An 11424-nucleotide genomic window follows, 5' to 3' on the forward strand; every position below is an offset into this window, starting at 1 on the left:
ACAATTCTAAATCATTGCTATTTTCATAGCGTATTTCATTTTCACAAATATAATATATAATAAACTGATAAGAAATATTTTAATAAAACTATATGTTAATTATTTTAATATTTAAATACTAGTCATAATTATATATCACTATTTTAGAATTATCAAATATATATTTTTAAGAATTAATTTTTTTAAAAAAATATAAAATAAAAAAATCTACTAATATATTTTTTCTTACTTAAAAAAATTGTAATTATACAAATAAAAATGGAATAATATTCTTTTAAAACTAATAAGTACAAATTAAGTGCAGAAGATTGATTAATTCTTAAAATAGGTAGGAATAAAATTAAATATAGTAAAATTTACTAATATATTCTAAATTAAACCATTGAATTTATTCGTACTTTACCGCTTAATTAATGTGTTAAAATTAATATTTATATTTTACAATTATTTGAATCCGCACTAATTATTAAAAAAACTTTAAATTTCACTAGCTTTAACAATTACATTTAAACATTTTTCTTAATAAATCTAGGGGCAGCCCTAATAATACTTCCAATAAGTGCATTCCTCCATTTTTCTTCCTCCTATTTCAACTCAGCATTATGGACTTTTACTGCTTTCTTACCGGTGGAACATACTTAAATTCGGATTCAAAGTTTCTTAGATCGATTGCTCACCATTTCTACCCAAGATTTCCTCCTTGGGTCACCTTCTCTTCCTTGCATGACCGTTGTCTCTCCCTCCTCCCATTGATGCCATTTGGTTCCATCGTTCATCTCTCTGTTTCCATTGGTCGGCGATTTGGTTCCTCCGGTCGAAGCTCCTTTTGCGTCGCAGCTTCAACAGACCCATTTCGCATATGTTCTGTCCTCTATTCAACCACACCTTCGCCCTCAAGACTGCCATTTGTTTTGTCCTTCACCACGTCTTCCACCATCTTCCCAGTCGCTGGTGGTCGTCGACTAAAGTTAGACCCAGACTGATTCTTCCTCCTCATTCCGAAAGCGGAATGCGCAAAAGTGGAGCGAGAGGCTTCGTTTTGCTATCTAAGTGTTGTTTTTCCTTTAAGCTCTAATCAATTTTTTTATAACATTGAAAGTTGATTTGATATCTTTGGCTGTTCCTCGGCGCATAAGCTCTATTAATTTCTTTGATATATATTTTTTCTTAAATCCATAATTGGGAATGTATAATAGAAGTTAAATTCAAATGGACTCGCAAGCAAATTAAACTTGCGAATGTAATTTCTTTATTATATTTAATAATATATAATTATATGTTAAATATTTTCATGTATCTCATACAATTTAAAATTTTTGTTTTTTAAATAATCGGTAGAGTGATAATTAGTTAAAATTTATAAGATGAGTCTAGAGCAAATTAAGTTTAAGTCAGTTCAAAAATATTAGAAATATTTAATTATTAGAATTTAAAAATAAGTCTAATTAAATATTTATACTCTTATTTAATGGTCAAATAAATTCGATTGAATTTTTTTTATTAAATAAATCTGCTCCAAATAACTCCTAATCAAATAAATAATTTTTAAATAATAATTTTTTTATAATTTTAAAAGTATTTACTATTTCTATATATTTTTTTAAAATTTTTATACGGACTAAAATACTAAAAATTTGTAATATTTCAAATTAAAAAAATAATATATATTAAGTCATGACTTATTTAGTTTTAAAGGTAAATTTAGAGAATTTATTTAATTAAAAAATAAATAAATTTTAGTTATTTAACATTTGAGTAAAAATTCAGAAATTTAATTGAATTTATTTCTGTTAGCATTGTCAGTAAAAAGAGATTAGATGACTGAAAGATACATGAGTGGGATGACACATAAACCAATTGCCTTAAAGTTTTGGACTAAAAATGATATAAAGTCCTTACATGTGTTGTGTGTACCTGTTTACAAGTCCATCAAGAAAGGATCTCCAAGCAATATTGGACTCTTTGATCACCACAAGAGGCATCAGAGTCGATGGTTATAGGGACAATTACAGAGACGATGGTTGTGATTCCCATACTGCTATGGAACAAACTTACTCAGAGGAAATTATATAATGAAACCGGTTGTATTATATAAAATTGTCCATACAATATAATAAATTAATAAAAAATAATTATTTCTTTTATTTATACAAAAAATAGTTTTTTTTTATGTAAAAAAAAATTACTCGTTCATTACTATATTTTTAAGGTTCATTTATTCATTACTAAGTTATACTTATATAATTGTTTATTTTTTATTAGCTTGTTATATCATGTAAATAATTTTATAGAGGTAAATCTAATTAAATTCATATTTTTTTTATTTAAGGGTAAAATTTTGAGTTAATTAAGTCCCTGTTTTTTTTTAAGGAATAAATAAGTCCTAACATAATATAAAATTATTTTTTTAATAATAAAATATTATTTTTTATAATTTAAAATATCAAAAATTTAATATTTTAATTAATATAAAAATTTTAAAAATATATAGAGATATAATAAATATTTTTTAAAATTAAAAAATGAAATTTTATCATATAAAAAATATTTTTTATTATAACAAAGAATATTATATTAAATGATGGTTTATTTGATTTTTTTTTTTTTTGAAATAACAAGAAAACTTCATTAATTCAAAGAAAACAAAGAAACAATATGAGGAGGAGGGATATCAATCCAAACTCCTTGACCTGACTCAGAATGAGCCGATGTTGCTAGAACATAAGCGACATCATTCGCAGATCTATGAACAAAAACACACTTTGCTTCCTCATAACTAGATAGAAGCAGTTTACAATCTTGAACCAAAAGGCCAAAAGACGATAAATCATCTAACAAAACACAATTAACTGACATCACAAGTACCTGAGCATCTAATTCGAAAAGAACTCGATCCCATCCACACTCTTTAATCCAGCTTAATGCTTCCCGGAATGCTATAACTTCAGCACACTTTGTATCCATCTGGCTATAAAAAGAGCCTGCTCTAGCAGCCACAAAACTCCCATCATCCTTCCGGATTACACAACCGAAACCTACCGAACCTCGTTGCAAGCTTAAAGAGGCGTCAATGTTCGCCTTGATCCAACCGTGCGGCGGAGGAGACCAGATCGGGCGAGTCGGGTCGACAATGGTGCTTACTGAGGACACGACCCGGGCTGCTTTCCATTGCTGCAAAAAATTCAGAGCCATGAAGAACACACCACTCGCAGTCTGACCCTGGCCCTTCCATACAACATTGTTCCTATTTTGCCACAAAGCCCATAAGATCATTAGCATAAGGGAGGCATTTTCCACAGAAGCAGAAGAGAAAGCTAAAGAAAACCACTCATTTAAAGAAGATGCAGAAGGCGCAGGCCAACCCAACGGCGAGCTTAACCAGCAGCTGCGGGCAAAAGGGCACTGAATCAGAATATGCAAGACATTCTCAGGGGCTACATGACACAACGGGCATGAAGGATCAACTGGGACTCTCTTGGACTGAAGTGACGAGAGGCAAGGGACAACATTAACTAGAGCCCGCCAGCAGAAATTGAGCACTTTTGGGGGAACTTTAGCTTTCCAGAACCTTTTCCATATCTCGCTCCCTTCCCTATGTTGAAAGCCATCAACCATGAACCTATATGCACTCTTAACCGAATAGTGACCTTTGGACTCGAATTTCCAGCACCATGTATCAGAACATGATGAAAGACTAAGAGGGATGTTCAAAATACAACTTCTATCTCTTTCGTTGAACATCTGTGCAATTAAACTCTCGTTCCATCTGTGGTTAATTATGAGATCTGAAACAACAACTCTAGCACAGTTCAAAGGAGGGGTTGTGGAAACTAGGGACTCAGGCAGCTCTCTCAACTAGGGTTGCCCCCAGACTGAAACTGACTGACCATTCCCAATCCTCCAGTAAGCCCCAGCTCGAATTAGACCCCGAGTTTCCCATATGCTACGCCACAAAAAACTAGGGTTACTTCCCAAAGGAGCTTCAAAGAAAGATTGTGTCGAAAAATAGCGGGCCTTAAGGACACGAGCCACTAAGGACTGAGGCCTGTTGATAATGTGCCAGCCCTGCTTCCCAAGCATGGCCAAGTTAAACTTATGAAGAATTTTGAAACCTAGCCCGCCATCAGATTTGTGCTTTGCCATTCTGTTCCAACCCAGCCAATGAATACCCCGATTTTGATCCGCCCCCTTACTCCACCAATATCTAGTCATCATGCGTTGCAGTTCATCACAAAGAGTCCGAGGAAGTAAAAATAAGCTCATCACATAGTTTGGCAAAGCTTGGAGGACTGTTTTCAAGAGAACCTCCTTACCTGCTTGAGACAGTGCCCGATGCTTCCAAGAATTCAGCCTTTTCCACAATCTATCCTTAACAAAACTGAACACTTCCCTCTTATTATTCCCAACATGAGAAGGAAGTCCTAAATAATTTCCAAAATCTGGTTTCTCCTCAACCTGAAGTACTGAACATACAGAGTCCCGAAGAGCCACAGGAGTGTACCTACTAAAGGAGATAGATGATTTCTGAAGGTTTATCACCTGTCCAGATGCATTTTCATACATGCGAAGGATACGCTTGAGTTCCAAAGCCTCCTGAACACTTGCTCGGAAGAAGATCAAGCTATCATCTGTGAAAAAAAGGTGAGAAATCTGCGGGCCACCCCGAGAAACCCTATACCCATGAAGGCTTCCACTGCTTATACAATTTTGCAGGAGACGGGAAAGCCCCTCAGCACAAAGAATAAACAAGTACGGTGATAAGGGGTCTCCTTGCCTCAATCCCCTTGTAGGGACAATAGGGCCTAACTCCTTGCTATCATGCAGGATCCAATAACGAACAATGGAAATATAAGAGAACAGCAAAGCAACCCATTGTTGCGCAAAACCCAGCCGAAGAAGAATATCCCGAATGAAACCCCACTCAAGTCTATCATAGGCCTTGCTGATATCCATTTTGAGGGCCCCAGAAAACTCTTTTTTCCTTTGATGCACTTTAAAACCATGCAAGGCCTCAAAAGCTAAGATTATATTATCCTGAATACTTCGACCAGCAATAAAAGCACTCTGACTCTCCGAGATGATGGTGGGCAGAAGGGACTTAAGCCGATTAACTATCATCTTAGTGATGATCTTATAGACCACATTGCAGAGGGCTATAGGACGCAAGTCGCTCATTCGCTCAGGCACAAACTTCTTTGGAATCAAAACTAAAGCCGTCTCATTCAACTTCAGAGGAATAGACCCGGAATGCAGACACTCAATGCAAAAACTAGATACATCATCTCCTATAATATCTCAATACTGCTGGAAAAAACCAGGATTGAAACCATCTAGCCCAGGAGATTTATCAATTTTCATGGAAAAGGCTGCAGACCTTACCTCATCACAATTGTATGGCGCTAAGAGAGAAGCATTATGATCCTGTGATACCAACGTCGGGACACACTGCAAAACATGTTCAGAATTACAACTGTGGGAAGTAAAAAGAGTCATAAAGTAATCAGTCATCACACCCTCCAACCCCGAATTCCTGTCCCGCCATACATTTGAATCATCCAGCAGTTTGACAATCGTGTTTTTCCTTTTTCGAGCACTGGCAGACTGGTGGAAAAAACGAGTATTAGCATCACCCTCCTTAAGCCAAAATTGCTTGGCCCGCTGCTTCCAGAAGATCTCATGGAGATTTAGGAGGTGAAAGAAGCGGACTTTAGCTCGTAAAAACTCAGTTATATGTTCCTGTAGGCGAGAGCCACGTAAACGGGACATGATAGCAAGGCACTCATCCATCTCCACTTTGTGCTTAAGACGAAGATTTATACCCCAAGATTTGAGAGCAGAACGACAAGCCTCAAGCTTACCCGTAGCATCCATGTTAGAAGAAGACTGCCAAATATCAAAAATAAGATTCCGGCAACCAGTCTCACGTAGCCACGTATTCTCAAAACGAAACCGGTGAGCATGACGCTGTTCCACAAAGCATTTAACTACAAGCAGGATAGGTAGATGGTCAGATGTAGAGAAACCCATCACTTCAGCTGAAGAATTAGAGAACCTGGCACGCCATTGAGCATTAGTAAGAACACGATCCAACTTAGATTCCACCCAACTACCACTGTTTCTGCTATGCTCCCACGTGAACGGGTATCCTGTCATAGGAAATTCCATAAGACCAGAATCACAAAGAGCCTTTCGAAACCCATTGATCAAGCGTGGAGGTTGGGGTCGACCACCTCGCTTCTCAGATGGAGAAAGAATATCATTGAAGTCACCCAAACACACCCACTGTTTATTTGATCTTTTGAATAACAATAAAAGATTTAATTGGTAAAAAAATTTAAATTAAAATTATTTAGCCTTAAATAAATGTATAAGGTGATATGGTATAACCACTTTAGTGTATAGAAGGATTGTCTCTAAATGTATTACGGATTCTTCATCAGATCTCTAACAAAGAGCTAATCTGTACCTTTTATTTATATTAATAAAAAATTAAAACAGGATCGTCAAATTCTTTTTTTTAAAGGTAGATAATAGATTTAGTGAATAACTATACATTTTTCGTTTTCAGTTTTTTTGCGCAAATTATTTCAACCTATGTGAAGTTTTTATTAAGATATGATGAAGGAGTTGACTTGAAGTCAAAGTCCCTCATAAAAAAACAAAGAAAAATGACAACAGTTTTCCCAGATAATTAGAAAATAACGTAAAAGAAAAAACGTTGCTTTCTTGTGGAAAATAATGGGATTTGTTAATGAATATAGAGGTGGAAGAAGAGGAAGACTTGGACCTTTTGGTACAAAATGACAGCTTTAAAACCAAATTACACGCCCAATAATAATAATAATAATAATAATTCACAACATCATACTATAATTTTATATAATTGAATCAATTAAAGTCTAGGTCTCCTTTAAAATGTTAAATTAAGATCAATAATGGAGGGAGACTATATATAATTTTATATAATTGAAAAATATATTTTTTTTTCACAATGATTTAATTGAATTACAAAACATGCAATGCCATGTTGGATCCTTGCCCTATATATAATAGGCCAAAACTTGTGCATTAAGAGCAAGTGATACTATCAACTAGCTAGCAACATTAAAAATGGAGGTGATGAAGGTGTGCAGTATGGTATTAGCAATGATAATGGTTTTATTACTACAAGGGATTTGGTGCTCTGATGATTGTTGGGAGACTGAAAAAATTGCTCTCTTGCAACTTCAGTCTCATTTTAATTATTCTCTTCAAGACGATTTTTACTATGGTCCACTTTCATTCCTTTATGATTATTCTACATTTTCTCCGGAAATTGATGTTATCAAGTGCTGTAATTGGAGAAGAGTGAGGTGCAGTGCCACCACAGGACGTATTACCCAACTCAATCTTGAGGGTATAAGATATTTTTCTGCAAAAATGTGGTATCTAAATGCCTCTTTGTTTCTTCCTTTCCAATACCTCAACCATATAAACTTAAACCATAATCATATTGCAGGTTGTCTTAAGAATGAAGGTTTGTATGTTTATATCTTTCGTTACGATAATTATAATTGCATTGCATTAGATATGATAATTCAAATTAAATGAGTATTTGGAAATCCATCAAGTTGCATTTCATATCTATTATATATGTTTTCTTTCTTTTTATTTATATATAATTATAATTGATTTTTATATATGCAGGTTTTCAAAGATTATCGTCACTTGAGAATTTGGAGTTTCTTAATTTAGGTTATAATAACTTCAACACTGATATTTTATCATCTCTAACTCATCTCTTATCTTTGAAATATTTATATCTAGATGGTAATCACATGAAAGGAAGAATTAATATTGAAGGTGAGCATACATAACTAATTTTCTCCATCTTTATATGTTATCTCATACCATTGTATATTCTTAATTAGTTATTTGTGAGTGTAGAATTGAACAGGTTGACAAATTTAAAAAATTTGAGCATATGGAACAACGAAATTGAAGGTTTTAAGTCTTTTAATGGTATGTATACAATATTTTATTTTATTTTTTTTAATAAGTAAAATAAAAAAATTAATGTATAAAGAGTTTTTATACATGTGCAGGTGATGAAGAATTATTAAATATGAGCAATTTACAACTTCTAGACATGAGTGAAAATTACATTGAAAGTGACGTTTTATCATCTCTTAGAGGTCTCTCATCTCTTAAAATTCTACGAATATATCATAATCAATTGAAAGGACCTTTTGATTTAAAAGGTTAGAAACTCTTTTCTCTTTCTTAGTTTAATTGATTGAATTATTCATATTTATAATTATTGTTTTAATTATGTATTTTTTTTTATTAATCAGAATTGGATACCATGAGTAATCTGGAGGAGTTGGATTTGGGCAAAAACAACATTACAAAATTTATTGGTTCAAAAGGTATTAATTACATCTAATTTTTAAGGTTTTTTATCACTTTAAATAAAGAAATTTAAAACTGATATTTTAGTTTTTTTTTTTGAAATAGAACTGATATTTTAGTTAGAAGTGTAATAATACTTAAAACATATTGAATTATCTAAATCAGCCCTAGATAGGCAGATATTTGAGCCACAAATAAATTACAATTTTTTTTTTCAATTTAAAACCAAAACTTTCATAAGCCAAAGTAGTGCTATTTATTGAATATTAAGCATAATACTTGTTCATTTAAGATATTATAGAAATTAAAACACACAAATTATGTATTTTTATAATGTTGCTCTCAATTTTTTTGAATTTTTCATAGTAATTAATAAAATAAATTATTATTATCTAAAATACTAATAATTAAATTACTAATCATGACGAAATTTTAGAGCTAATTTTTTACTTTTTATGCATAGTGTTTTATTACATTATTTTAATATTGTAATTATAATGTCATATTTAAATACAATTTTTCATATCAATACATTTTAATTTAATAATATTATCTTTTAAAATTATTCTAATTAAAGTAACAAAACAATTGATTAAAAAGAAAATTAAAGTATACGGTGATAATGAGTGATTTTTATATTGAGACAAACTAAATTTTATAAAAATTTTAAAATTTGATAATAATTTTTTTATAAATAAAATTACTACCCGAAATATTATTTTTACAACAACTTCACTATTCTTTATCAATATTTGAGTTTTTAACTTTAAGTATATTATGTTTTTTATTTTTAAAATATTTATAGAGTAAATTATTTATTTATTATTTAATTTATTTCTATATAATCACATTGAATTGTTAAAAGATGATTGTTATATTTATTTATGTGATTAAAATTATATATTAAATTATTCAAATTTTAAATTTTAAATTGAAAAAAGAAAAAGAGTACTATGAATAATGTTTAAATTATTTAATTAGTGACTTTCATTAAACTATTAGGCTTAGAAAAAAATTGAAATTGGTAAATTTTAATGGATGAATTAGAGAATAAAATAGGAGATGATTAGTTAATATTATTATTTTTATGTTTTATATTATACTTTCTTAAGCAATTATTTTTATGTTTTATATTATTGTTCTGTTAATTTTTAAAATTTATTTTAAAATTAGACCATAATGAATCACTAGATTTGGAAATAATAATAATTGAACCACTCGAATATTGAAAAAAAATCATTAATAAATATTGAATATATTTAGTGAAATTTATATTATTTTTCACTGTTTTGTTATTTGTAGGAATAAGAAGCTTGAGAAATTTAAGAGCGCTTTATCTACGTGATATAATCACCATAAACGGAAGCAGCATGCTATTTGAGTCATTGGGAGCATTGGCCCACCTAGAGTTCTTGGATCTAAGTGGTAGTATCTTTGAAGGGGCAACATTATCATTGGGAGTATCCACCAATCTCAAGATCCTACATATGATCGGGAGTGATTTAAAAGGGACAAAATTTTCTCAAAGGTTGGTATTTTTTGTAGTTATGCTTATAATTACTACTTTTCATTCATTAAAAAATTAATTAAATTTATTTATCCTTCTTAAACAGGCTCTAATCTCACCAATTTAAAAGAGTTATATCTAGATGACTCTTTTGTGGATGGAAACTTCTTCCAAAGTCTTGAAGCACTTTCTTCCCTTGAAACATTATCAATGCGGTACTATGGACTTAGTGGCATCTTACCTGTGAACCTAGGTAAAACGAATGCAGTTTTTTCCTATTTGAGATCTCTTTCATTTTAATCACAAACTTTAGCTAAAATAATTTGTAAAATTAATAATTTTCAGGTATTTGCAAATTGAAGCATCTCCAAATGTTAGACATTAGCTACAATAATTTCAGTGGTAACTTACCTTTGTGTCTAGCAAATTTGACTTCTCTTCGACAATTAGACCTCTCTTTCAATCACTTCATTGGAAACATCTCTTTATCTCCATTTAGAGGTTTAACAAATCTTGAAGATCTATCAGTTTCAAATAATTTTTTTCAAATCCCAATCTCATTAAGTCCATTTTTCAACCATTCAAAACTCAAGTACATGGAAAGTTGGGGTAATAAAATATTTGCAGAAACAGATGATCAGTACTTGAACCCAAGATTTCAGTTGGAGAGGCTTATATTATCTAGTAGTGGATATGGCGGAGCATTCCCCAAATTTCTCTATCATCAGCACGACCTAAAATTTGTTGATCTGTCGCACATTCAAATGAGTGAAGGGTTTCCATATTGGTTGTTACAAAATAACACTAAATTGGAAAATCTAGACTTAATCAACAACTCTCTCTCAGGACCTCTCCAATTGCCGCTTCAATATTCTCATATGAATTTGTCATGGTTGGATATCTCAAACAATTTCTTCCAAGGCTTCATCACACCAGAGATAGGAACATATCTGCCAAAATTGTCATATCTAAAAATGTCGGGAAATGGTTTCAGTGGTAGTATTCCTTCTTCACTTGGAAATATGAGCTTGTTGGAATATTTAGACTTATCCAACAATAGATTGTCAGGTCGTATACCAGAGGACTTAACCATTGGTTGTGTCTCATTGTATAAACTCATACTTTCAAACAACAGTTTGCAAGGCCAAATATTTTCTGAAACCTCTTACTTAAGGTTTCTGTATGAGTTACAATTGGATGGCAATCAATTTACTGGCAGCATTCCACATAGCTTGTCTAACAACTCTTTTATAGAAGTTTTGGATCTTAGTCATAACAACTTATATGGTAGGATCCCAAGGTGGCTGGGGAACATGCACTTTCTTCGCGTTTTGGATCTTTCAATGAATAATATCTCAGGAAGTCTACCATCTAACTTTTGCCCTTCAAATATACAAGAGATTTATTTGTCTAGAAATGGGCTACAAGGGTCATTGGAGGATGCATTTTATGGTTCCTCTGAGTTAATTGTGTTAGATATGGGCCATAATCATATGACTGGAAGCATTCCATCATGGATTGGAAAT

General features: G+C 31.9%; 4 protein-coding genes across 6 annotated transcripts in view; 2 read left to right on the plus strand and 2 right to left on the minus strand.

The window, feature by feature from the left end:
• Positions 1 to 11424, plus strand: part of LOC110608075 (ubiquitin-like domain-containing protein CIP73) — a 99863-nt gene that overhangs the window by 22798 nt on the left and 65641 nt on the right. The gene's annotated exons all lie outside the window — the stretch shown is intronic.
• LOC122721785 lies at positions 1930 to 4143 on the minus strand. The gene is made up of 3 exons (XM_043950697.1): positions 3888 to 4143; positions 2906 to 3785; positions 1930 to 2035 (listed from the first exon to the last, which is right to left on the minus strand). Exons 1-3 carry the CDS (start codon positions 4141 to 4143, stop codon positions 1930 to 1932), a joined length of 1242 nt encoding a protein of 413 aa, XP_043806632.1.
• Positions 4536 to 7026, minus strand: LOC122721786. Its single transcript, XM_043950698.1, has 4 exons — positions 7015 to 7026; positions 5380 to 6282; positions 4679 to 5226; positions 4536 to 4539 (listed from the first exon to the last, which is right to left on the minus strand). Exons 1-4 carry the CDS (start codon positions 7024 to 7026, stop codon positions 4536 to 4538), a joined length of 1467 nt encoding a protein of 488 aa, XP_043806633.1.
• LOC110600225 (probable LRR receptor-like serine/threonine-protein kinase At4g36180) lies at positions 7111 to 11424 on the plus strand (the record flags this gene model as incomplete). The annotated part of the gene is made up of 8 exons (XM_043950699.1): positions 7111 to 7516; positions 7687 to 7809; positions 7927 to 8001; positions 8085 to 8240; positions 10005 to 10151; positions 10244 to 10462; positions 10835 to 10961; positions 11118 to 11424. Coding segments are annotated over exons 1-8 (1560 nt in total), but the record flags the coding sequence as incomplete, so codon positions are not given.

The sequence above is a fragment of the Manihot esculenta genome, chromosome 14, assembly GCF_001659605.2.
Source record: "Manihot esculenta cultivar AM560-2 chromosome 14, M.esculenta_v8, whole genome shotgun sequence".
In the NCBI taxonomy this organism is placed as follows: Eukaryota; Viridiplantae; Streptophyta; class Magnoliopsida; order Malpighiales; family Euphorbiaceae; genus Manihot; species Manihot esculenta.

Coding starts and splice junctions, on each gene's coding strand:
- LOC122721785 (XM_043950697.1), bottom strand. CDS start 4,143: ATGGCAAAGCACAAATCTGATGGCGGGCTAGGTTTCAAAATTCTTCAT. Junction 3,786..3,887: donor TTACTGGAGGATTGGGAATG/GTCAGTCAGTTT, acceptor TTGTTGTTTCAG/ATCTCATAATTAACCACAGA. Junction 2,036..2,905: donor GCATTAAGCTGGATTAAAGA/GTGTGGATGGGA, acceptor GTTCCATAGCAG/TATGGGAATCACAACCATCG.
- LOC122721786 (XM_043950698.1), bottom strand. Junction 5,227..5,379: donor CGCCATACAATTGTGATGAG/GTAAGGTCTGCA, acceptor ATTCCTCTGAAG/TTGAATGAGACGGCTTTAGT.